The 22,419-nt window shown below is 39.2% G+C and overlaps 1 protein-coding gene and 1 pseudogene across 2 annotated transcripts; one reads left to right on the forward strand and one right to left on the reverse strand.

Annotated features, from left to right (window-relative positions):
• The first annotated feature begins 12,068 nt into the window (after window positions 1–12,068).
• TOMM5 (translocase of outer mitochondrial membrane 5) lies at window positions 12,069–21,989 on the forward strand. The gene is made up of 2 exons (XM_081278710.1): window positions 12,069–12,273; window positions 15,585–21,989. Exons 1-2 carry the CDS (start codon window positions 12,153–12,155, stop codon window positions 15,617–15,619), a joined length of 156 nt encoding a protein of 51 aa, XP_081134836.1. The 5' UTR covers window positions 12,069–12,152; the 3' UTR covers window positions 15,620–21,989.
• On the reverse strand, window positions 14,779–15,156 carry LOC308641334 (large ribosomal subunit protein eL30-like; annotated as a pseudogene). Its single transcript has one exon. The product of its transcript is annotated as a large ribosomal subunit protein eL30-like (transcript).
• Window positions 21,990–22,419: the final 430 nt, after the last annotated feature.

Raw genomic sequence — 22,419 nt, forward strand, 5'->3', positions numbered from 1 at the left:
AGTAACACAGAGAAGGGCTCCTCCTCTGAATCCTTGTTATCTTCCATCTTTAAAAAAAAACCCTCATGAACTGATTAATGTTAATGAGGAGGTCATTGCTCAATTAAACTTCATGAAGCACAGATTTCATTCCTTCTCTCTGACTCTTTTGTAAGTTTCTAATAATTTCTACATTCATTGTTCCTATGCTTCAAGTGGCTGCTCCAATGTGAAAAAAATAACCCTTCCTCCCAGGTGTCAAGAGAGCAGGACACCTCAAGAACTAACCTCTAGAGGTCCCCCAGCCCAGGAGCATGTGTGACGGGTTGAGGGGCCCCTCATATATATGCTTGCCTATAAGCACCCCAATCCTGCCTTTTCCTGGTTAGGTACCCCAGAAACCCAGGAGGAGTAGAACTAAAAGATCCAAGAACTGATAACTCTGAGCTGGTAAAGTTTGTAACAAGAACTTAATGAATTTGTACCCTATACCTCTTTTATTAACTTTAAATACATTTTAGTTTTATATGTTTCCAGCCAAGCTGAAAGGGAAAAGGAAAGAGCTTGATTCAAACACAAGCATAGTAGTGAGAGTGGGAAAGGCTAGAAAGAGGGGTTTATACCTCAACAACTCTTTGGCTTTAAAATTTAGAACTCAGGCCCACCAGAAAAATGTAGGTTTTGGTTGTTGTTGTTGTTGTTGTTGTTGTTGTTCATGGGCACATAAAATTTATCATCTGAACCAGAATATTTCAGAGGGTGAAACAAGGGAATATAAATGCCACCAGAGGAAGAAGCATAAACTGGGCCATCCAGTCAAATCTGACATCACCTTTATCACCAAAGAAATCCCTAGACTACCCAAATTTCCTCATCACTGAAAAGACCTGACCCAAAGGAAAGTTCCAGGGCTACCCATAGCATAAATGCCCTTTTCTGCTGGGATAAATAGGTCCTGGTGTTTGTGAATGTAAGAGTAAGGTTCCTTCTTTCTTTCCCCCTTATCTCATCTAACAATCTCTCTAGCCATGTTAATTGCAAAGTCCTTTGTAGATTCTGTCTACACAGCCTTGCTACAGCCTTAGCCCCTACACCCTTGCTCCAGAAAGTTCATTCTGAGGTCTGAAGTTTATGTGACCTGTCTCCTGCATTCAGTTAGTGGGCAGTGAAATGAATATTTAAAATTTCACTGAGAGTGACAACAGCATTTAGAATTAGTTTTATCTGCCTCTACAAGCCAAAACAGAGGTCCTAAGGAAATTTCCAGAGTCCTAATGGGTAGACAGCCCTCCTCATACTAGTCTGGGGCTCCTCTAGGACACAGAATAGGCATTGCCTAATTCTATGCTTACAGTGGCCAGTGCCCAGCACAGGACTGGTATAGAGTTCACAATGTATGCTGTAGAATAATCAGGCAGCTTCCTCACCTTTCTCAGCTCTGGGTTCCTGAGTACCTATGATTTTCCTCCTCGATTTCAGTTCAGTGAAGGGAATCCTGCCCAAGATCCTCAATCAGCTGTTGGACTAGGCTTCTGCCGCCCAGCCCTCAGGGACTGTCCAGTGTTCAGTGTCTCCCAGTACTATGCTGAGCCAAAAACAACCTCCCACAGACTACAGGTACGAGGTTTGGGCACAGGCTGAGCCTGCTGGGTTCCATTTAGTTGAGGAACATTCAACAAAGTCCATTACCTCCCTAGCCTCAGGGTGGGTGCTGGAGACACAGAATGAATAAGAGTCATATATAACCTTGAAAATTTATGGCATGCTGATTAATACCAACAACTCTGCAGCTAAACTGCCTGGATCTGTATTACAGTTCTACAACATACGACCTGATTCTCCTTGGGTGAAGATTTAACCTTTCTAAACCATCATTTTCCACTGTAAACTGATACAGTTTGCTTCAGATGGTTGATGTGAAAATATTCAATAATTTGGGACCATACTTGGCACAGAGTAAATGCCCAGTAATGCTTCAGCTTTTCTTCCCGGAAACCTCAAGCTTAGCCCATTTCCTTTAATTTTCTCTGGTTCTAGTTGGTTCCCTCATCTCTTGGGAGGGTCTTGTTTCTGCTTCTGGCCCCCTTGGTGCTGGTCCTCCAAGAAGGACATATCCCTACACTTAAATTTGAGTGGTGGCTTGTCCCCTATGATTCAAATCCAAAATCTTCTAGAGTTACAGCTAGTGTCTACTTTCTCTGAATTCAAGTGAATCATTTTGTAAATATTTTTCTAAAGAGAAAAAACTTGGTCAGCCCAGATGAAGGGCCAGATCTGAAAGGAGTTGCCATGATCCAGGAGCCTGTGTTTCAGAGCAAACCTTGTACCTATATATTTCCAATTCTTTCAAAAACCAAGTTGAGAATCATTTTCACCTGCCTCTCAGGAATTCTTAATGAAGAGAAAGAATCTTCCCAGAATTTTTAACAATCATAATATTATTTTCTTCTCTACTGACTCTAAGTTCTCTACCAGGTGCTAAGTTTTTTAAAGTAGTATTTATTGGTTGTGACATAATTATTCAATTAGGCAGATATACATTTCCTAGTGCGTCTCAAGGAATCTTTAACGTGATTTTCAAAGCCACTACCAACCAGCTAAGATGGGTAAATTTCAAAATAAACTGAACCTTTTTTAACTTGAGCTATGGCAATTTTAAATTCCAAATAATCTCAATTTATGAAGTAACCATTCAATGACATTGTGTTGCTGTCATACCTAACCTAGTCAAACTCAGGTGGTACTCTTTGCATCATCTCTAGTACTTAAATGGATACGTTCAGTGCAAAGTGAACGATGTAGACTCTCAGCTAATAAGCATAAAGAGTTTCCTCAGATGTGGTCATTTTATTAAGTGAAAATTAGCACTGCTCTACCACCCGCCTCCACTGACTCCAATCCTTAGAAATGCTTCCTTCTGAGAAATCTGAGTTAGATCCTTAAGATACCATGGTGAGTTATTGTTCCCCAGAGCTCTCTACTTCCAGGGCGACTTAAACAAATCTGTTCCAGCTTAGTTCCTTTTTGCTAAAAAACCTCTGCTGATCTGGAGCTAATGGCTCAGTTGCCACATGCTCCTAATACACACCTGCTTTCTTCCACTGGTGTCCACAATCTTCGTGGTGATCACAGGGCATCCATCCTGGAAGGAACTCGAGAGACCAGCCAATCCAAACCCTCATTTTACCAGCATCAATTCTGGAACCTATGAAGAGGTAGACACTTGGTCAAGGTCACAAAGCTCATTCATTTAGGAGCTGGGAATAGAATTGCCAAACTGGAGTTTCATCACTCTGTGGTATCATTCTTCTTCCAACCAGTTCTTTGCTCTCTGCCCTAGTTGGCTTTTGTACACTTGACATACAGTCCACACCCTTCTGGGATGTGTCAGCAGCCTGCAGGGTTCACCTGGAGTGAACTAACTCAGCTCTGCTGGCTTGGGGCCCTTTACCTATAGAGGAATGAGTGTCATGTGGTTCTCTCAGAAACATGAACAGCATATAGGGATGCATTTAATGTTCAGGTATATCCGTCACTGCATGTCTGCCAAGTCACTCATGCTGACAAGCAAGCAGAGCCTACAAGTTGTTTATAACCTCTGAAATTTTTAAGTTATTTTTCCCATACTTTCAGGTTTATTTTATTCTACAACAAAAGCTTTGGTACTGACCCCCAAAATCAACTTATTTAACTATAAACTGAGCAGTTCCTATGCCAGCTTCAAGGATTATAACATGAGAAGACAGGATTCTCTCTTTTTCAGTGGAGGAAACAGACACATAGACAATGACAAGATACTAAGGTAAGTGCTTTGACCCTTGGACATGAGTAGGCACAGGTCTCATAGACACACATCTAAGCCAGCACAGGAGAGCTGGTGGAGATATTTTTTAAAAGACCATTTTCATTTAGAATGATATAAGATTTACAGCAAAATGCACAGAGAATGCCAAGAATCCCATGTACCCCATGCCCCAGATTTCCCTAGAATGAACACCTTATATTACACAGGTACAACTATTACAAGTAAGGAGCCAGCACTGACCCATTGCTGTTATTAAACTAGGTGAGAGGTTTTGACATCTAAGATTATTTCTGGATGATATTAGGATTTAGACAGATGAAGAGATAGGAAAAGAAATTCTAATCACAAAGTATATGCAAAAATACAAAACAAAGAATCTGGTGAGTTCGTGGAACAACTAGTAGTTCAGTACGTGAGGATAGGGGTGGGGGACTGATCAGGAAAAGAGGATAGAGGAAGAGAGAAGAAGAGGTACCAGGTTGAGGAAGGGGGTAAAAAGGGATGATGTCACTGAGGGAGATGGAGATCAGATCAATAGAAAACTTTCTAAACTGGACCAAAGCATTTATACATTTTTCTGAGGGCAATGGAAAATAATTATTCTATACAGGATGCTGACATACAAAGATTATATTTAGAAATAAGACTAAAACTGCAAGGTGGAAAGTATACCAGCAGGGATAAGACAGAAGAGGAAAGACAATTGGAGGATGGCCAGAGCAAAAGTCATGGAAGAGGGACAGAAAGAATATGACATACTTAAAAAGACAGAATTGGCAAAACTTAGAGGTTACTTAGATATGTGTCTTCAAGTTGACTTCCAGATTTCTGGTTTAGCAACTGGAGGGAATAGATAGTGGTGCCAGTTATTAGGCTACAGGGCACAGGAGTGAAGGTTGATTAGGAAGGTGCTATGGTTGGATTCCTAATGCAGCAGTGTTGATACGTGCCTAAGGGGAGGTGTTCAGGTCATGATGCCTCTGACCTCATGAACGGAGTCATGCCATCATAAGAAGGGTTTTCAGGAGTGGGATTTTTCTCTCTTGCCTCCCAAGTTCTATGAAGATTCAGCAAGAAGGTCCTGACCAGACCATACGCTGGTGCCTTAATCTTGGACTTTCCAAAACTGTGAGAAAATAAACTTCTGTTCTTTATAAATTACCCAGTCTCAGGTATTCTGTTTAAGCAGCCCAAAATGGATTAAGACAAAGGGAAGATGATTGTTTCCACTTTGTACAGGTGACACATGAGGTACTGATGGGACAGCAGAGGAGACAGTGAAATCAAGAGGTTGATTGAACATACAGGTCTGCGTTTCTGGGGGGAAATGAGGTACAGACATGTTGTGGTAAATCATCATTCTCAAGATTGTAATTGAAGCTAGACGAAATTGTTCATGAGTGTAGAAGAGAAACAAGAAAGAACCTAAAAGAATTCTGCCATGTAAGAGATGACCCAAGGAAGAGATATAGAAGGAGGTTGTCAAGCATCTGGAAGGGTAAAAAGAAAACCAGAGAATGTGGTATCCCTGATGCAAAGAGGGAAGAACTTTCCTAAAAGGGTCATTCATGTAGCCAACAGCAGAGAAATTGAGACTCACAAGAATCCTTGCATTTGGCAATAAGGTCCTCCCTCAAAGAGGCAGTTTCAGAGAATGGATGCAGCCAGAAGCTTAATCTGTCCTTGGGCTTTAGAATGAATAGGAAGTGAGGACAAGAGGATTATGAGTGCTTGTCATTCTTTTTAAAAGATTTACTCTGAATAAGAGCACAGAGATAACTTAAATGGGACTGACAAATGATAATAGATACTGTTGTAGTAAAAAAATGTTTTACTTGTTCCATTTAGAGTATAACTAAGCCATAATTTTTCTAATGGAAATTTGTTTACTATTAGTACTAGCTATCATCTATAAAATGCCCACCAAAAGTCAAGCACTTTAAATACATTATTTAATTTAGCACTCTAAATAACAGTTTGAAGTCCATACTATGTTCCTCTTCTGCTCATGAAGAAACAAAACCCCAGAAAGGTTAGACATCTGGCACAAGGTCTCAAAACAACTTCATAAAGGAGCTGGAATTGAAACCCAACCTTCATTCTATAATTATGTAAAATCCATATCATATTTTTAATAATTTGCTTTTCCCACAAAAGTAAATGCTTATTATAATAATATTTAGAAATACAGAATGTATTTCTACTGCAGCCATGTTTTTCTACTGCAGCTACAAGGCCTCTCCTAATACTTCTTGCAGCTGGTCTTCAGTGAGAAAGTCAAGCACTCCAATGGGCGGTCAGGGAATTCCACCCACCACTGGGAGAGATCTGAGGGAAGAGATGAATATCCAGGCACACTCTTCTTGTTCCAGGACAATCTCTGAGTAAGGAATAGAGTCTCTGGCTTTGAGTTCTAGAGGTCCTTGCTCAGGAATAAAAAAGTCCCCTTTAGAATGTGTATGTGTACCTGTGCATATAGTGTGGAGGACATAGAGTCAGATAGCTCAGAATAAACCGTGCCATCATTGTTTACTAGAAAAGTTAAGGTTCTGAGTAAGAGAAAATTACAAAATTTTATAAAAATCTGAAAATTTTTTTTTTAATCTGGAGAAAAGCATCAGGGAAAACTTAAGGTTGCTGCTACAGAATCATGAGGGGAAAATGGAAACTTGCATTTCATACTCTTAAGGACATAATTGGGACTAGCAGGCACATGGTATGAAGAGGCTGGTGTGGCACTAACTAGAGTTCCCAGGAGAGTGATGAGCTCCCTGGAAGTGAAGATGCTCAAGCAGCAGCAGGGATTCTGGAGTTGGAGGCCAAGCATGGAAGAAGACCCTGAGATTTGGGGAGACCCTCTGAAGAAAATGGTTAAGGTAAGGTTTCATATTTTAAGGCCTTTATTCTCCCCTAATGAATTCTAAATCTTATGTAATGGAAATATGCGCATGTTCCTTGATTCACAATCTGTATAGCAATTAAGCTTCGATATGCAAGAAAAAAATTATCCCTGCCTTTAGGAAACTGTGTTTCTTGTAAGACAGTGAGTGGGTATCTACTCTAATCAGGCAGGTCTGTCATCCTGAGAACGTCAGGGAAGGGGATGGAGAATGAATGCTGGTAGAAAGTCTGAAAGGATTATCACCAATATCAATAGTGGTTTTGGAACTAAGGGGATTGTTTTCTTTTTTCCTTAATTCTGTATTTCTAAATATTATTATAATAAGCATTTACTTTTGTGGGAAAAGCAAATTACTAAAAATATGATATGGATTTTACATAATTATATTGCTAATAGTAAAGAAAATAAATGTTAAAGGTCATTCTTTAACTTCGAGATGACATTCTACAATTATTTAAAGAGCTTTTATTTAGTCAAACAAAAACAAGTTATACCAAAATAGTCAGAAATAAAATAGCTATATAAAAATATTATAGAGGGCTGGGATTGTGGCTCAGCGGTAGAGTGCTCGCCTAGCGCACGAGGGACCCAGGTTTGATTCTCAGCACCACATAAAAATAAAGGCATTGTGTGTGTCTATCTACAAAAAAGATATTCTCTCTCTCTCTCTCTCTCTCAAATAAATAAATAAATTAAAATATTATAGAGAATTTTGGGTTAATTTCTTTTAGGGATGATTTCCTTTCAACCTAATATATACACAGCTACTCATTTTAAAATTCTAAATTGTGTAAATGAAATTCATTCCTTCTTATACTCAGGGGCACTTAGTGAGTTTTTATCATGTATAAATACCTATCCTCGGTTTGTTGGAAGATTCAATAATAAACGATAATATGTTCCTTGTACTTGAGTTCACTTGGAAGGAGATCACATGCTCAAAGTTCATCTAGACAACAAAGTTCTAAAAATTAGAACAGAGAAAAGGATATTATAGGAAGCAAATGCCAGGGAGGCGAAGGTTCTACTCATTCTTTAAGGTTCAAAAGTCTCCCTTCCTGAAGAAGCTTCTTGCTGAGGTCCTATCTGCTAGGTGAGGACTCTGGTTATTATCTACCACAGAACAGCTCGTGTTGAGAATCTGAGGGTACTTTCCTTGTCCTGGATTTTGTGTCATTCATTTTGGGTCCTGAGTGGATCTCAAAGCCATGTTTATTTGAGGAATTCCAGGCCATGTTCCCCTGCAGGAATGAGGAAGGAGAGGTGTGGAGCTGGATAATAACACAGTCCAGACTAACAAGTGGTGGTGGGTGTGGAAGTGTGGGAAGAAGGGCTTCCCTGAGCCTGTGGGTGAATAGCAGCCATTGTTTGTCCTGGCTCTCCCAAACTGGGATCAAACAGCACCTCATTCTTCCCATCTTCACTTTTGCAGGAAGAATTTTCAGTGAGAATGTTCACAAAGTATCAGAAATAGCAAGGTATGATGGTGAAAAGCATCAAAGAGGGAGCTCAGAGACCTACCCTAGTTCCAAGAAGCTCTGTTTTTAACTAGCTTCCTTCCTTCTGGCCTCAGTTTCAGAGAGTCAAACTATTCAATACCCAAAGTCCATATCTCCCTATAAATCAGAAAACACAAGGTTCCTGTGATTTTATATTGGATTTATTCCTCAGTCATGAGTCATAAATCAATGCCTGACCTTGCAAATACAAATTCTTCCCCAGTGTAGGAAATTAAAGCACTTAATTCTCTTATGGGGAGGTTGTACACTCTGAATGCTTGCAGGCAGCACTGTCTGGGAAGTTGAGGCAAAGGAAATGGCTCCAAAATCCCTCCTGGGATCTAAATGGAAGACAAAAGAGGCTATGACATCAGCTGCCTTTTCCTCTGTGATCAGACCAAATAATATAAATACCAATATTAAATTATGTGTGCATAATTTATTTTTGCCTTTCATGGCAAATCCAAATACATCGGTTTTTCTTAGCCTTTAGTTCAAGGTTATGTACACAGAAAAGGAAAAATGAGCAAAAGTGAAGCATCTTAGAGCTGCAGGTGACTTTAAAGCTTAGGCCCAAACTTTTCATTATCCCAATGATGAAAAATAAAGGATGTAATATGTGAAACAACTCAACACAATGTTGACTGCCTGAAGCAAGTTTTCTCAACTTGCCTCACCTAAACCCTCTGTAACTGGTCAATACCACCACCTATATGCCAAATACGTGAATAAGCACATTTTTAAAAGGCAACAAAAGGATCCTAACCTCTTTTAATGAATTTCCTTTATTACAACTAGAGAAGGGCATGCAAAGGGGGAAAGGCCAAGTTTACCAGAATGAACATATCTGAGACAGAAAGTTCACCTTCCTAGACTGTATTCAGAACCAGTCTCTCACTCCAAGATACAGCTGCTCTACATTTCTATCCACTACCCTCCTCTGTCTCAAAAGGCAGGCAAGCACCAGACCTTTCTAAAACATTGTTGTGAGAATAAGAATAACTCTGCCTTTTAACAGGCTAGCGGTTTAATACATTTTCTGCCAAGTTACTGGTACCTATTTAACCTAGAATTAGTTGAATAAAATTCAAAGTTTAAAAACCTGTTCTTTGAATAAGAAATCTGATTGTGGGTAGTTTCTCCCTTCTTTGGCTCCCTAAAAATCCAGGCAAGTTACTTAAAAGCATCTCAGTAAAGAAAATAATATGGTAGTTCCATAGGTGAATTGTTTATTTAAATTGGACCAACATTAGGGTCTAAGTTAGAATCATATAATAAGAACATCAGAATAAGAACTTCTTCCTTCCCAATCTGTTTTGCCTCACCATTCGGATGGATCAGATATGCCTTATTCTTCCTACAATGGCAAATGTACATACTGGCTATTTTGCTCTCTGACCACATTGATGATATCCATACACTCCCAATCACTATGTCCTAGATGTCATGATTAGAATTCAAAATGCATAGACTATTAGAACTGGAAGGAACTGTCAGGAACATTTAATCCTATGTCCTCCCTTTACAACTAAAGAAGTAAAGCTGCAGTGAAACAGAGACTTGTTCCTTTTCACATGGACAGTGAGTGGTGGTGTCAGATCTAAGGACCATGTCTAAGGTTTTCCTGATCAGATTATTTCTGTGGCCCCTGCTGCTTCCCAGAATCAGCAAAGATTTTCCAAACATGCACAAATGGCTGACTGGAGGCTATTTCTTGGGTGTCAGCCTCTCCCATTCCAGAGCTGCCTGTGCTATTCCACTGCATGAATTATAGATGCAAAAGCTTACTTAAATTTGGATAAGCAGATGAGTTCTTTTTCTCACCCAGTGTTTTTCATTCTGTCAATCATGAAGGTGGGTGGCAAAGCTTACAGTTATTAGTTGCCACAGTTAGTTGATAAATTATAAATTATTGTTTTTAACTTATTAAAAATCCATTGTTGGGGCTGGGGTTGTGGCTCAGTGGTAAAGTGCTCACCTAGCATGAGTGAAGAACTGGGTTGGATCCCCAGCACCACATAAAAATAAAATAAAGGTATTGTGTCATATATATATATATATATATATATATATATATATATATATATATATATATTCACTGTTGCAATGCAATGTGCTGTCAAGAAGAAAATTCTAATAAATCAATTTTGTGAGTAAATTTGCAGTCATCTGGTTCATGTCTGGAAATTATATACAGCTAGCTGGCATTTATAACTCAAGGTAACAGCCTATTAACAATGGGTTGATGATTTTGTGACAGAAAGTCTGATTGCCTTAAACTCCTATTTTCTGATTCCAGGAATGTCTACACTTGCAGGTACTAACTGTTAAAACTACCAGTATATCAGTAGTGTGCAGAGGAAAGAGAATTCAACTTGACAATGTAATTATCTGCAGTAGAACCTTGCCCCTTCACTTCAGCAGTATTATCTATAGCTTAGCCCAGGGACCCTGCTTGGATTCAGCCACCTGATGATTAAGAAATTGATAAAATGTGGAAAAATGAATAGTGAATTTTATGCAATTTGATTGAACTGAACAGTTTTTCCATCTTTTATCTATTTTTTATGTGGGCAGGCAACCAAATCCAGCCAGCTGGCATCCAGATAAGGTCCCTGGGCTAGGCCATAGGTAACAGAAGGGACACCACATGCTGGGACTATAATGCCACCTGTGGCTAGCCTACTCTGGAGAAAGGGAACTAATATGAAACTGAATTTAAATTGTGAGACTTTCCTTCTTCTCCTTCAAACAAGTGCCAACTGCCCTTTGCTACTTTAATAAAATGGAAAAATAATTTTTTAGTAATCTATGGGCCCAAAGTTTGACTGTCCCCTAGTCTCACTGGCAGTGCACGTTGAACCTTATCCTTTCTTACCTGTCTTCTGGAGCTTTCTAGCCCACTCAGGATTTCTATGAAATGAATTGAGAGTTCTGTTTGTTCTGGAGCTTTTCATACAATTTGATATTTCTCTGAAATCAATTTGGAGTTCTTTCTTGAACTATTTGTTTGATAGGGATTGTCAAGTGCCAATTTGTTTGGAATGAACACTAAGAGGAGTAGAGACCTATGGTGATTTGTTTGGGAGGGCTCTGTTATAAAATTGAACTACTTCTTATGCATTGGGGCGCTGAATTCAGCCAGCTGGGATCCAGGCAGGGTCCCTGGGTTAAGGTGTCAATAACAGTAATATAATGACTTAGTGCATTTGGTTTCTGAGCTGCCTTCTCCCAATATGTAAATATTGATCAGTTTTGAACTTGGTTTACATTACACAGGCTGTTTATTACTAGGCCTATATAATAATTTGTAACTACAGAAATGAGAAAACAGCAATAATATGGAAAATATTAAAAACCCTGTCTCTGGGAAGTTTCACCAGCTTTGCCTTTTTGTTTTAAATCACAGAAAACTTCAAACACTCAAGTTTGAAAGACTAGAATAATTAACCAAAATAATATACCAATCACCAGCTTAAGTAGTTTTCAATACTTGCTAATATTTCATCTCTCTTCCCCAACACTTTTTTCCTTACCTGAAGTATTTTAAAGCACGTTTGTGTTGGGAAATAAAGACTGTAATACGTAATTCAGGGAGAAGCGTATTGAGTATTCAATAAATGTCAGCTATTATTTATGGTAGAACCTATGCGCATAGTCCCTTACCGGGAGGCTTTGAAACTTCTTTGCAGGGTGGCACTTTTTAGCTAAAGGCAGAGAATATTTAAGAAACAGCTTTCAGGAGCCCGAGGCTTGGTAGCTAAGATTGCTGCTGCCCCCTTCAGGACGCCCTTCTTCAGAGCCACTGGATTAGGATGAGGATGGTTCCTCGCAGGCTCCCGTCGCCTCGCGCGGAAACGAGGGGCGGGAACAGGAAGTAGGGTTAGGCCGAGTTCCGGGTGCAAGGCGACTAGTGAGGACAGGAGAGCTGAACGCTGCGGCTGGAAGCTGGTGAGGCAGAGCGGCGATGTTCCGGATCGAGGGCCTTGCGCCGAAGCTGGACCCGGAGGAGATGAAGCGGAAGATGCGTGAGGACGTGATCTCCTCCATACGGAACTTCCTTATCTACGTGGCCCTGTTGAGAGTCAGTAAGTGTCCTCCCAGGCTGTGACCATAAGACCACCTTGCCGACACCGCCCAGCCACCTCTAGTTCCCCAGGCCGTTGTGAGGCCTTGGGGAGCTAAGCCGAGCTGAGCCGTCACGGGAGCAAGAGGTGTGCGCGTCGAGGGCGACGACAGTCTAGAGTCTGCGGGTCTGACCGGGACACCGAAGCGCACGTGGTGGTGTCCCTGCGCGCGAGGTTAGCTCATCCTAGCTCGCCCAACCTCAACAGTGAGTGCAAAGAGCTTCAAAGCTTATCCTAGAGCAGTTCTCTCATTTTGGAGACCAAGAAACAGTGCCAAAGTTAGGGAAATGGCTGGCCAAGGTCATCCAGCGATTCAGTGAATGGGCTTGACCTAGAATCCGAAGCTCCAAACTCCGTGCCAGGTTTTCCTCCTGTAGTGCCGACCATTGAAATGCAAAAGGTTTTGCTACCTTGCTGTTTATTTGTACAGAAGGTGAAGTAAATAATTGCTTCTGGGGGAAGGAATGAGAGGGAAACGAGTTTATAGGATTGGTGGAAATAGAAAAATATTTGATCTTTACAGTTGGCAGAAAGTTACATCCATTAATCGGTCTTGACAGTGACTCTTTGAGGAGAGTAGGGCCTAAGATTCTTTGTATCCTTTTTGTAAGTGACTGGTCGATTTGAAAATGGAACATAAAGTATAGGGTTACAGTACACTGAATATAAGAACTGGAAGCAGCTTTATAGAGCAGTTCTCTAATTTTATTGTTTCAGAAATGACTTGCCGCTGTCACTTCATTCTTAGTACAGTATCCTTTTCATTGTTATAAAATTTGTATATTGTTTGGTCTGAATGGAGAGGCAGGGAAAGTCAAATCACTGAAGGCCATACCAAGGTCATGCTGTAGAAGACTTTTGTTAGGCCTAGTCTGAACTCATTGAGGCTGAGGTCTCTCTCATTCAGACGTTTCTTTACTGGGTACTCTTTCCCTGTATTGCTCTGCTTCCCCAGGAGAGGGAGCTTTGGGGAATAGAAACACGAAATAATACTGCTCATTCAAGAACTTTCATTCATATATATATATATATATATATATTAGTTATAGGTGGGCACAATACCTTTATTTTATTTATTAATTTTTATGTGGTGCTGAGGATCAAACCCAGTGCCTCACATGTACTAGGCAAGCACTCTACCACTGAACTACATACAACCCTAGCCCCCTTGAGAACTTTTTATAACTCCCAAATGTACTTATTTCCTCCTAACTTGTTGTTGTTGATCTAGCTGCTAGTAAAATATTTTCTTCTTAATGATTTTGCCTTTAATTGTAATTACTTATTATCACATTTTAGGTTGAGACATAATTTTGTATATGACACAACCATATTTAGAGTGCACAGTTCACTGGTTTTCAGCATAGTCAGAAGTGTGCAGTCATCATCACAATCAATTTTAGAAACGTTGTCTTTTCTTCTAAAAAAAAAAAAATACTATGTCCATAATCTGTAACCCCATTTCCCCCTTTCTCCAGTCCTTGGAGACCACTTATTTGCAGTTTCTGTATGGATTTGCCTTTTATGGATATTTCATAGAGAGGAATTACATAATATGTGACCTTTTGTGTCTGTTATTTCACTTAGCACGTTTTCAAGGTTCATCCAACTTGCAGCTTGTGACAGAACCTTTTTTTTTCTTTTTTTAAAGAGAGAGGGAGAGAGAGAGAGAATTTTAATATTTATTTTTTAGTTATCGGCGGACACAACATCTGTGTTTTGTATGTGGTGCTGGGGATCGAACCCGGGCCGCACGCATGCCAGGCCAACGCGCTACCGCTTGAGCCACATCCCCAGCCCCAGAACCTTTTTTTATATTTGATTAAGGTCCCATTGTATGGATATACCGAGTTTTGTTTATCCACTCATCATTTCTTGTGGATTTTTCCCCCCATTAAGAATTAGTAGAGAAGGTTGGATGTATTACTGACTTTATCAACTTCCAACAGATCTCAATAGCTTAGTTTCATATTAATAAAATGTTTTAAGTGTGTATATTAAGAAAGAAGTTCATCTGTTTATTTTATTTTTATTTTTTTGTGACCACAGCACTTTTACACAGGACAATAATATCGCTTCTTTAAATTTATATGATCGGGCTGGGGATGTGGCTCAAGCAGTAGCACGCTCGCCTGGCATTCGTGTGGCCCAGGTTCGATCCTCAGCACCATATACAAAACAAAGATGTTGTGTCCGCCGATAACTAAAAAAAAATAAATATTAAAAATTCGAAAAATAAATAAATAAACCTATATGATCACATTTAATTTTCTAGATATTTCTGTGTATGGCATTTTGTTAGACCCTTATAGTAACTGAATAAGATGCTGTGATCTGGAGGGCATAAGTGATATATAGTTCATCAAGAGAGAACAAAGTAAGTTTTGTTTCTTACTTCAGTCGTTTTTTTCTTTCTTTTTTTTTTACAAGCTCTGCCAAATTTTATTAAGAGAAATTTTGTATGTTTTACTTTTCATCAGTCTGTTCTGGCATGCTTCTAATGATATCAGAATCACTTGGATCAGTGATAGACAGTGTGCATACTCTGTAGTATTTTCTGCACGCTGTACCCAATTACATATTATTGCCAATGTAGTGATGGACACCAGTTTATTATTGCCAATGTAGTGATAGACACCAGTTTTGGCCAACATGGCATAGAACTCTGTTTCAGATTTCTTCAAAGCTGGACAGTTGTTGGGGAGGATGACCAGTTTCACTTTGCCCTGTCTGATCATCTTCAGTGTCTGTTTGTACCCCAGTACATGCTTTCCACTTTTCATAACAAGCAGAGCCTAGAGTTGATTGACTCCAGAAACTTTTTGTCTTCTTTGCAGCTACCATTCTCCTGCCTTAAATGCAGGATGTCCCCTAGCTAAGAGCAGCCATCAAGATGGCAGGATCAAATGAGTCTTTAGAGTTCCTTCTACAGTTAAAATAAATCACTAAAGTAAAGGATTGTCATTTGAAAGACGGCTGGAGTACATCTTTATGGCCCTAAGGGGGAGAACTACCTGGATGAAAAATTTTGAATAGAATAACAATGAACTTTATAGTAATTATGGTTGAATGGCACTGAAATGAGCTGCTTTGGAAGGTAGGGAATCTCTTGCTTGTTTTTTACAAGCAGAGGCCTTACCATCATTTAGAGTTGTTTTCAAAAACATGTTCAATTAAACCTATAAGGATCTCCATCCCCGAGTCTTTTCTGACATGTAGCCTGGGGACTGATAGACCTGGAAACTAATTTTGGGTGTTTTGTTTTATTTAAGCTCCATTTATCTTAAAGAAATTGGACAGCATATGAAGATTGGACATCACGTGTACATGCATGATATGAAGAACCTGGTTACAGTTTCTCCTCCTATCTGCAAATGAATGGGCCCAGAATGGTGTAAGAGACTCTTTGATTGAATGGACATAAAAATTCTACTTATTAAGAACAAGTTGGGCTATGATTACTGACCTTCATAGCTAAAATATACAACAATTTGGAAAGTATGAAAAGACATCTTGTAATTATAGTGTGACCTTATGCTTGTGATACTTGGCCTCTGAATGTTTGTATGATTGTAAATAGTGTCAAACTCCCTTTCATTAATTATAAGGGGATTATGTCTGAAATGGCACTGTCTTGTCAGTCATTTCTGTTTACATTTTTACTTCTGTCCAGAGTATATTTGTGAAGAGGCCCTTACAATTATGTCTTATGAAGTCAGCACCCAACCACAATGACATTTAATCACAGGACTATTAGTCTATATTTTTAATAAACATAGCAATTAAGAAAATTTGGGTTTTTATTTTTCTTATCCCACTTTCTGCTGATAAACAACAATCACTGGTGAGATTATTACAACATTGTAATAATTAAATTGTTCTTTTTGTCTTGAATTTGATAATTTGCTAATCCTGATAAAGTAATGTTAAGTTCTACTGCCAAGCAGTCTTTGTGAAAGCAATAATACTGCTTGATGCTGAGTGCATGTAGTACCACCAAAGGAGAAAAATGCCGTATTCTTAAGTCAAAATAGTCCTCCAGGTTTATTGACATAGGGGATAATCCTCCCCTGAGGCAACTACACTCATCCCTTTTTAGCTATTTGTGTTTCTAAATAGCATGATGGTATTGTTACTTCATTGTTTTTCTGTTATAGGAATTGCTCATTGACTACTGATGAATTTTTTTACCCCCTAGGCTTCATTTTTCTATGAACTTTCTTCTAAATTAATGAAATTTTTTGCCATTTGTCTAAATTGCACACATTGTTGGTTTCATTGGGCACCCAGTTTCATCTTCCTGAATAAATTTTTCCTGGAGCCTTCTGATCTGCCCCATTCTAGACTGATAACCTTCTGTGCCTGACAAATGGCTATAACCTGGGAACTCTGATTGCTTTTTTGGGGGGAGGGACCCAGGGGTGTACTCAGAGGCACTCAGCCACTGAGCCACATCTCCAGCCCTTTTTTGTATTTTACTTAGAGAAAGGGTCTCACTGAGTTGCTTAGTGCCTCACTGTTGCTGAGGCTGGCTTTGAACTCACAATTCTCCTGTCTTAGCCTCCTGAGCTGCTGGGATTACAGCTGTGCACCATTCATCACGCACTCAGCTCCTTTCGCCTTTATTGTGAGAATTCCTTTTCCTCTTATCTGATGTTTGATCTCTTGCTTTCTGTTATCTTTTCTTCATTTATGCCTTTGATAGAGCCCTTTCTCAATTTGGGGAAAGGTGGCTTTGAGGTAAATGTTTTTAAGACCTTATTGGTCTGAAAAGACTTTATTTTATTCACATATTTGATAATTTGCTGAATATAGAGTTCTAGATTGGAAAGCTGTTTCCTTCAGAAAAAGGCATTGAACCATTGCCTCTAAGTTTCAGTGTTGCTACAGGGAAATCTGAAACCATTCTGATGCCTGACCTTTTTGGGAGACCTAAATTTTTCCTCCCTTAGAAACAAGAATCTTTTGTTCGTAGTATCTTACGTTCCATGTTGACACACTTTGGTGTGTTTTTATTTTAATTTACTGTGCTGGTCACTTGTTAAACCAGTTTAAACTTGAAACTTATGTCCTTTAGTTCTCAGAAATTTTGTCAATTTTATTGATGATTTCTTCCCCTTTTATTTTCCCTCTTTCTCTATTTGTAGAATGATGCTATATTTGGTGTTTTCTTTTTCCTCTATAGTCAGCCAGTTTTATTTAAAATTGCTTTTGTTGATTTTTGCTTGACATTAGTTGTATGCTCATATTTAAAAATAGGATACTAACAAATTGATTAGAGACTCTCAATAGATGGAGTTTGTTGATGCTGGGCTCTGCTGAAGGGCAATCTATTGGGTCATTTAATTGGAAAAATTTTATGTTCCTCTCTTTAGGTATTTCCTATTGAACTGGTCATTCCTCAGCAAAGACTCTCCCAAGCTCCTTAAGTGAAAAATGAATGACTTGCCAGTATTCTGGCAGCCAAGTGAGGGAGAGGGCTGAGGTGAGGCCCAGAATATTGTGTGTGTCTCACTATTCTCTGTGTGTTCGCTTATTGAGGCTCTGCATTTTAAATACAGTATATCAGCCAAAAGTGCCCAGCTTTCTACAACCCAAACTGTTTTACTCATTTCCAAAAGATAAACTTTTTTTTTCCTGACACAACTGGGGATTGAATTTACCACTAAACTACACCTACACTAAACTACATGGCTCTTGTTATTTTTTATTTTGATACAGGGTCTTGCTAAGTTACTGAGGCTAGCCTTGAACTTGGAATCCTCCTGGCTCAGCCTCCATTGTGCCCAGGTAGAAAAGAAACTTCTAATTTGGAGAGTGAGCTGGGAAAAGGAGGCTGTTCAGCTGTGTACAAAGTTGCAGAGAGTATCTGATTACTTAGACTTTTAATCAATTCTTGTTTTGGTCTCTACCTGTTCACATTCTACTTCCAGAGACACATGAAGCCACCAGTTCCTGAGCCTTTAAGAAATTCTGTGATTCAAATTCAGTAGCTTTTCCTACTGTTTGCTCAGAATTCAGTTTCCTTGGGTCTACTCTGTTATTTACTACTTGTAATTTGTTCTCCAGCTTTTAACTTTTTGTTGATATTGTCTTTTCTTCTATCTTTTCTGTTACACCTTAAAACAGACAAAAAACTTTATTGTCATTTAATGGAATTTTGGGAAGGAGAAGTATGTACATGTGCTGAATCCCATCTTTACCCAGACAGCATGTAATTTTTGAACCCTGTTGTTTTGTTTCATGGTAATCATTTATATCTATTTCTGACTTAATTGAGAAGGTACAGTATATAGTATCACGCTCTTGAATACTGGCTTGAAAAACAGGCTGACTTGATTTTGAGTCCTGACTCTGATACTTATGATATGATTGGCTTTCAGCAAGTGAACCTCTAAATTTCATTTTATTTAACTGTAAAATTAGGATAATAGAAACATCTGCCTGCTTCAAAGTATTGTAAAAATTAAATGGGAAAATGCAAGTAGGGCAGTTGGCACAATTGTTGACATTTGGTAAATATTATTAATTGTTAGTGTTTGGAGTAATGTGTTTAGAAGCGATTTGTGCTGACATTCACTGCTTAAACAAGTTCATTCATGTTTCCAGTTGCTAGGAGATAGCATGCTGATCCTCTAATTGTATACAGACTTCAAAATTATTATTCATTGTCTGAAATCAGCTCTAACCAATCATTGATGACATTCAACAGATGGAGAGGTTGAGATTCTGAAAGTTTCAGTATGGCTAATAAATAGCAGCTGGTCAAGGCTTAGGGGACTTTTAATGTTGGCTTATGGTATCCTATCCTTAGATGCTTTTTCGGAGGGGGGGGAAAGTGTGATTGTTACTCCGGATTCCAGTGTTATGTGATATGAAAAAAATCTAATGGTATCGTTTTTTGACTAGTTTCTCAAAATTCAGGCCATACCCTCAGAGAGATCTCAATACTTGAAATAGTTGGACTATATACATATATAGCTTAGTGGGTTTTTTTTGTTTGTTTGTTTGTTTAATCTGTGTAGTGTAAAATAGTAAGTAAAAAACCATAGCAAATTGGATGCTCTTGAAATGGGAACATTGGAAGAAAAAGAGATGGTAGAGAGGAATGTTAATCCCCCACAATCAGGTTGTGGTAGAGGAATACCACTTTAATAGGTAGAAATGTGGCCACTAAGTTAAGTTAATGTCCCCACTGCTGGCAGTAGCACAGTTTTTAAAAACTGCCTTTAGGTAAAGTGCTTGTTTAGCATAGGTGAGGCACTGGGTTCGATTCACATATAAATAAATAAAATAAAGGTTCATAGACACCTAAAAAAATGAATAAAAACTGCCTTTTTCATTGCTCTTTGAAATAAGTTAGCATTACAGTTAATGTGGACAGTAGTTTGGGAGTCTGTAAATTTGAACCTTCCTTTGGCACAAAGGAAGAATTCGGGAATCTGAACATTTTTCTCTTCCCACTCTTTTTTTTTTTTTTTTTTTTTAGTAAAGCGTGTCTCTACCTGTAAGATCCAGGCACCGTTCAGTATTATAGATAGTATAGAAAGGAAATCAGCTGGACATTTTACTCTGTCACTCTAATGTGATCACTTCATAAATTGAGTCATCAAAAAATCCATAAAGGCAGAGATGAGCAAACTCTCTGTTAAGGGTCAAATGGTAGGCTTTTTAGCCTAAACTCTTGTTTTAAGCAACAGAACAGCCAAAGACAATATGTAAATGAGTGGGTGTGGCAGTGTCTCAATATATTTACCGAAATAGATGGCTGGCTGGATTTGGCCTATGGACTTACCTTGTTAAAAGACAGAGAAGTTAGCAAAGTATAAAATGGTGACCAAATCACAGAAGTGTTTTATTACTTGAAAGGTGAGATATTTACTCTATTGCAGATCATACAGGGAAAATGATTTATTATAGTCTGGGCTTTACAGAGCCCTATAGGTTACTCATTTATTCATCAAAGTTATCAATTCCTACTATGTACAAGGCACCTTGCTAAAAGTTGGGGATATGGACAGTCACGGGACTGCCCTTTGAGGTCTCTCATCTACCAAAGGATGCTGTGTGAGTTGACATCTGAAAGCTCTAACCTTGCTGGAGAGAGCTTCTCTGAAGGAGTGATTTTAGGGACCTGAAGGGTCAGTTGGTCATCTGGGGGAAAAGGTAGAGAAGGTAGGACCAGGCCGGGTTTTTCAAGGTGGGGAGTTCAGAGTTGCCCACTTTAAACAGCATTAGACACAGTGTATGAAGACTGGATTTGAAGGGGAAAATTAAGGGGGTAAATGAGTGGACCAATATTGAATCAATGAAGTGAAGAAGGAAAAGTATCAAGAAAGACTCTCTGATTCCTGGCTTAAATAGCTGAGTTGATGGTACCAATTACTGAACTAAGAATAGGGTTTCAGGGGGAGACAATGTGTTCAATTTTGGACCTGAGTTGCAAGTTTTCATGAGATGGAGATAATTGAGTGGACATTCGGATATCCAAATATTTCTAACACTTTGATTTGAAATAAATAAATATTGAGCTTCTTTTAGCTAGATGCTAATTAAAACCATGGTATGGCTGAGAGAAAGTGTGTGTGTGTGTGTGTGTGTGTGTGTGATATAATTCAGGGTTGGAAATATTTCAAGAATGAGCACATAGGCCGCAGATAAAAGGTTGCAAAATGTAACAGAACAGGTGAGGAATTTATGTAGGTATGAAGAGAATGGGTCTACAAAACAGGAAAAGGAAGAAGGAGTGCGTCAGTGTTTTAGTTTCCTATTGCTGCTCCCCTTTAGGGAATGAGTAGAACAAGTTTAGACAAGAGAGTACACCACTGTATTACTTGAATTCCTGCAGACCTGGTGGCTTTCAATAACACAGATGGATTTTCTGCAGTCCTAGAGGTCAGATGTCTAAAATGGATTTCATGGGGTTAAAATCCATGTTTCAGGAGAGCTACTTTCTTTGTGGAGGTTTTAGGAGAGACTCTGCCTTGCCACTTCCACTCTGAAGGCTGTTCACTCCCACCTCTGCTTGTACGGTCACATTTTCTCTGACTGAACTTTCTTCCTTTTGTAAGGACCCTTGTGATAACATCATAACACCCAAATAATCTAGAATAATCTCTGAACCTCAAAATCCTTAATCAAATCCACAAAGTTCCTTTTGCTGTAAGAGGTAATTCACATGTTTGGTGATTAGGACATGGGTGCATCTTGGGGTGGGGGCATTAGGTCTGCCACATACAATGAGGGTTTAGATTTGGTGTGGAATAGTTGAGAGTTCCCTTGTGCAAAAATTTGCTTTCTTTGGGAGGTCATTTCCTTAGTCACTCAACTCTGTAGTCATTACCTAGATTTAATTCAAAGCATTCTTTTAGCCAACACAAATAATTTGTTGACTCCACCGAGCCCTATAATCTCTTCACCCTACCATCTGTTCTCTTCTCCCCTCCTACCAGGACTCTGCTCACATTTCATCATTGTGATCATTCTTGAATACACCTTCAGTTCTGTTTCCTCCCCCTGGTTTCATTGTCCTTCCTGGCAAAATCCAGCTGATTAAAGTCTATCTGTTCCCTGGTGAGAATGTTGAGATTATGGTGCAAATCGTCTTTGGAGAGACCCTTTTAGGGAGTGAGTAAAACAAGTGATACACCTCTGACTAGGTGCCCTACCATCCAGGACTATCACAGCTTTACCATTCATAGTCCTAAATCTTGGGAAATCCCTCAGTCCTGAGCAGATGGGAATGTTGATCACTCTAGTTGCAGTGGTAGCTTTAGACATCCCATGGATGTCTTGTATGCTAGGATGGCCCATCAGAGAAATCCTGCATCAGGCAAGGAGGCAAGGCCTTTGAACCCCTAAAGGACTTGATCGTGGATGTGTGCTGCTTGGTATGAAGGGGAGGCAGCTTTGCTGTGAGCTCTCAGTAGCCAACACTCCAGCCACAGGGGGAGTGAATGCTGGTGCTGGGTGTTGGTGGTTCCCACAATATCCACCACTTGCCTGTCTTCATCTGCTATTCCATTTCTCTGCTCTCATAGTTAAATGCCTCAGTAGAATTGGTAATATGCTTAATTTACTTTCTCGTTATCTCTTGAACCCATTCCA

The sequence above is a fragment of the Spermophilus citellus genome (assembly GCF_964194105.1).
Source record: "Spermophilus citellus genome assembly, chromosome: 2".
Taxonomy (NCBI): Eukaryota; Metazoa; Chordata; class Mammalia; order Rodentia; family Sciuridae; genus Spermophilus; species Spermophilus citellus.

What these genes read in the sequence shown, in the direction of transcription:
- TOMM5 (XM_081278710.1), top strand. Translation starts at nt 12,153, where the DNA reads ATGTTCCGGATCGAGGGCCTTGCGCCGAAGCTGGACCCGGAGGAGATG. An exon ending in CGTGGCCCTGTTGAGAGTCA is followed by an intron (nt 12,274 to 15,584) that starts GTAAGTGTCCTC and finishes GTTTTATTTAAG; the next exon opens with CTCCATTTATCTTAAAGAAA.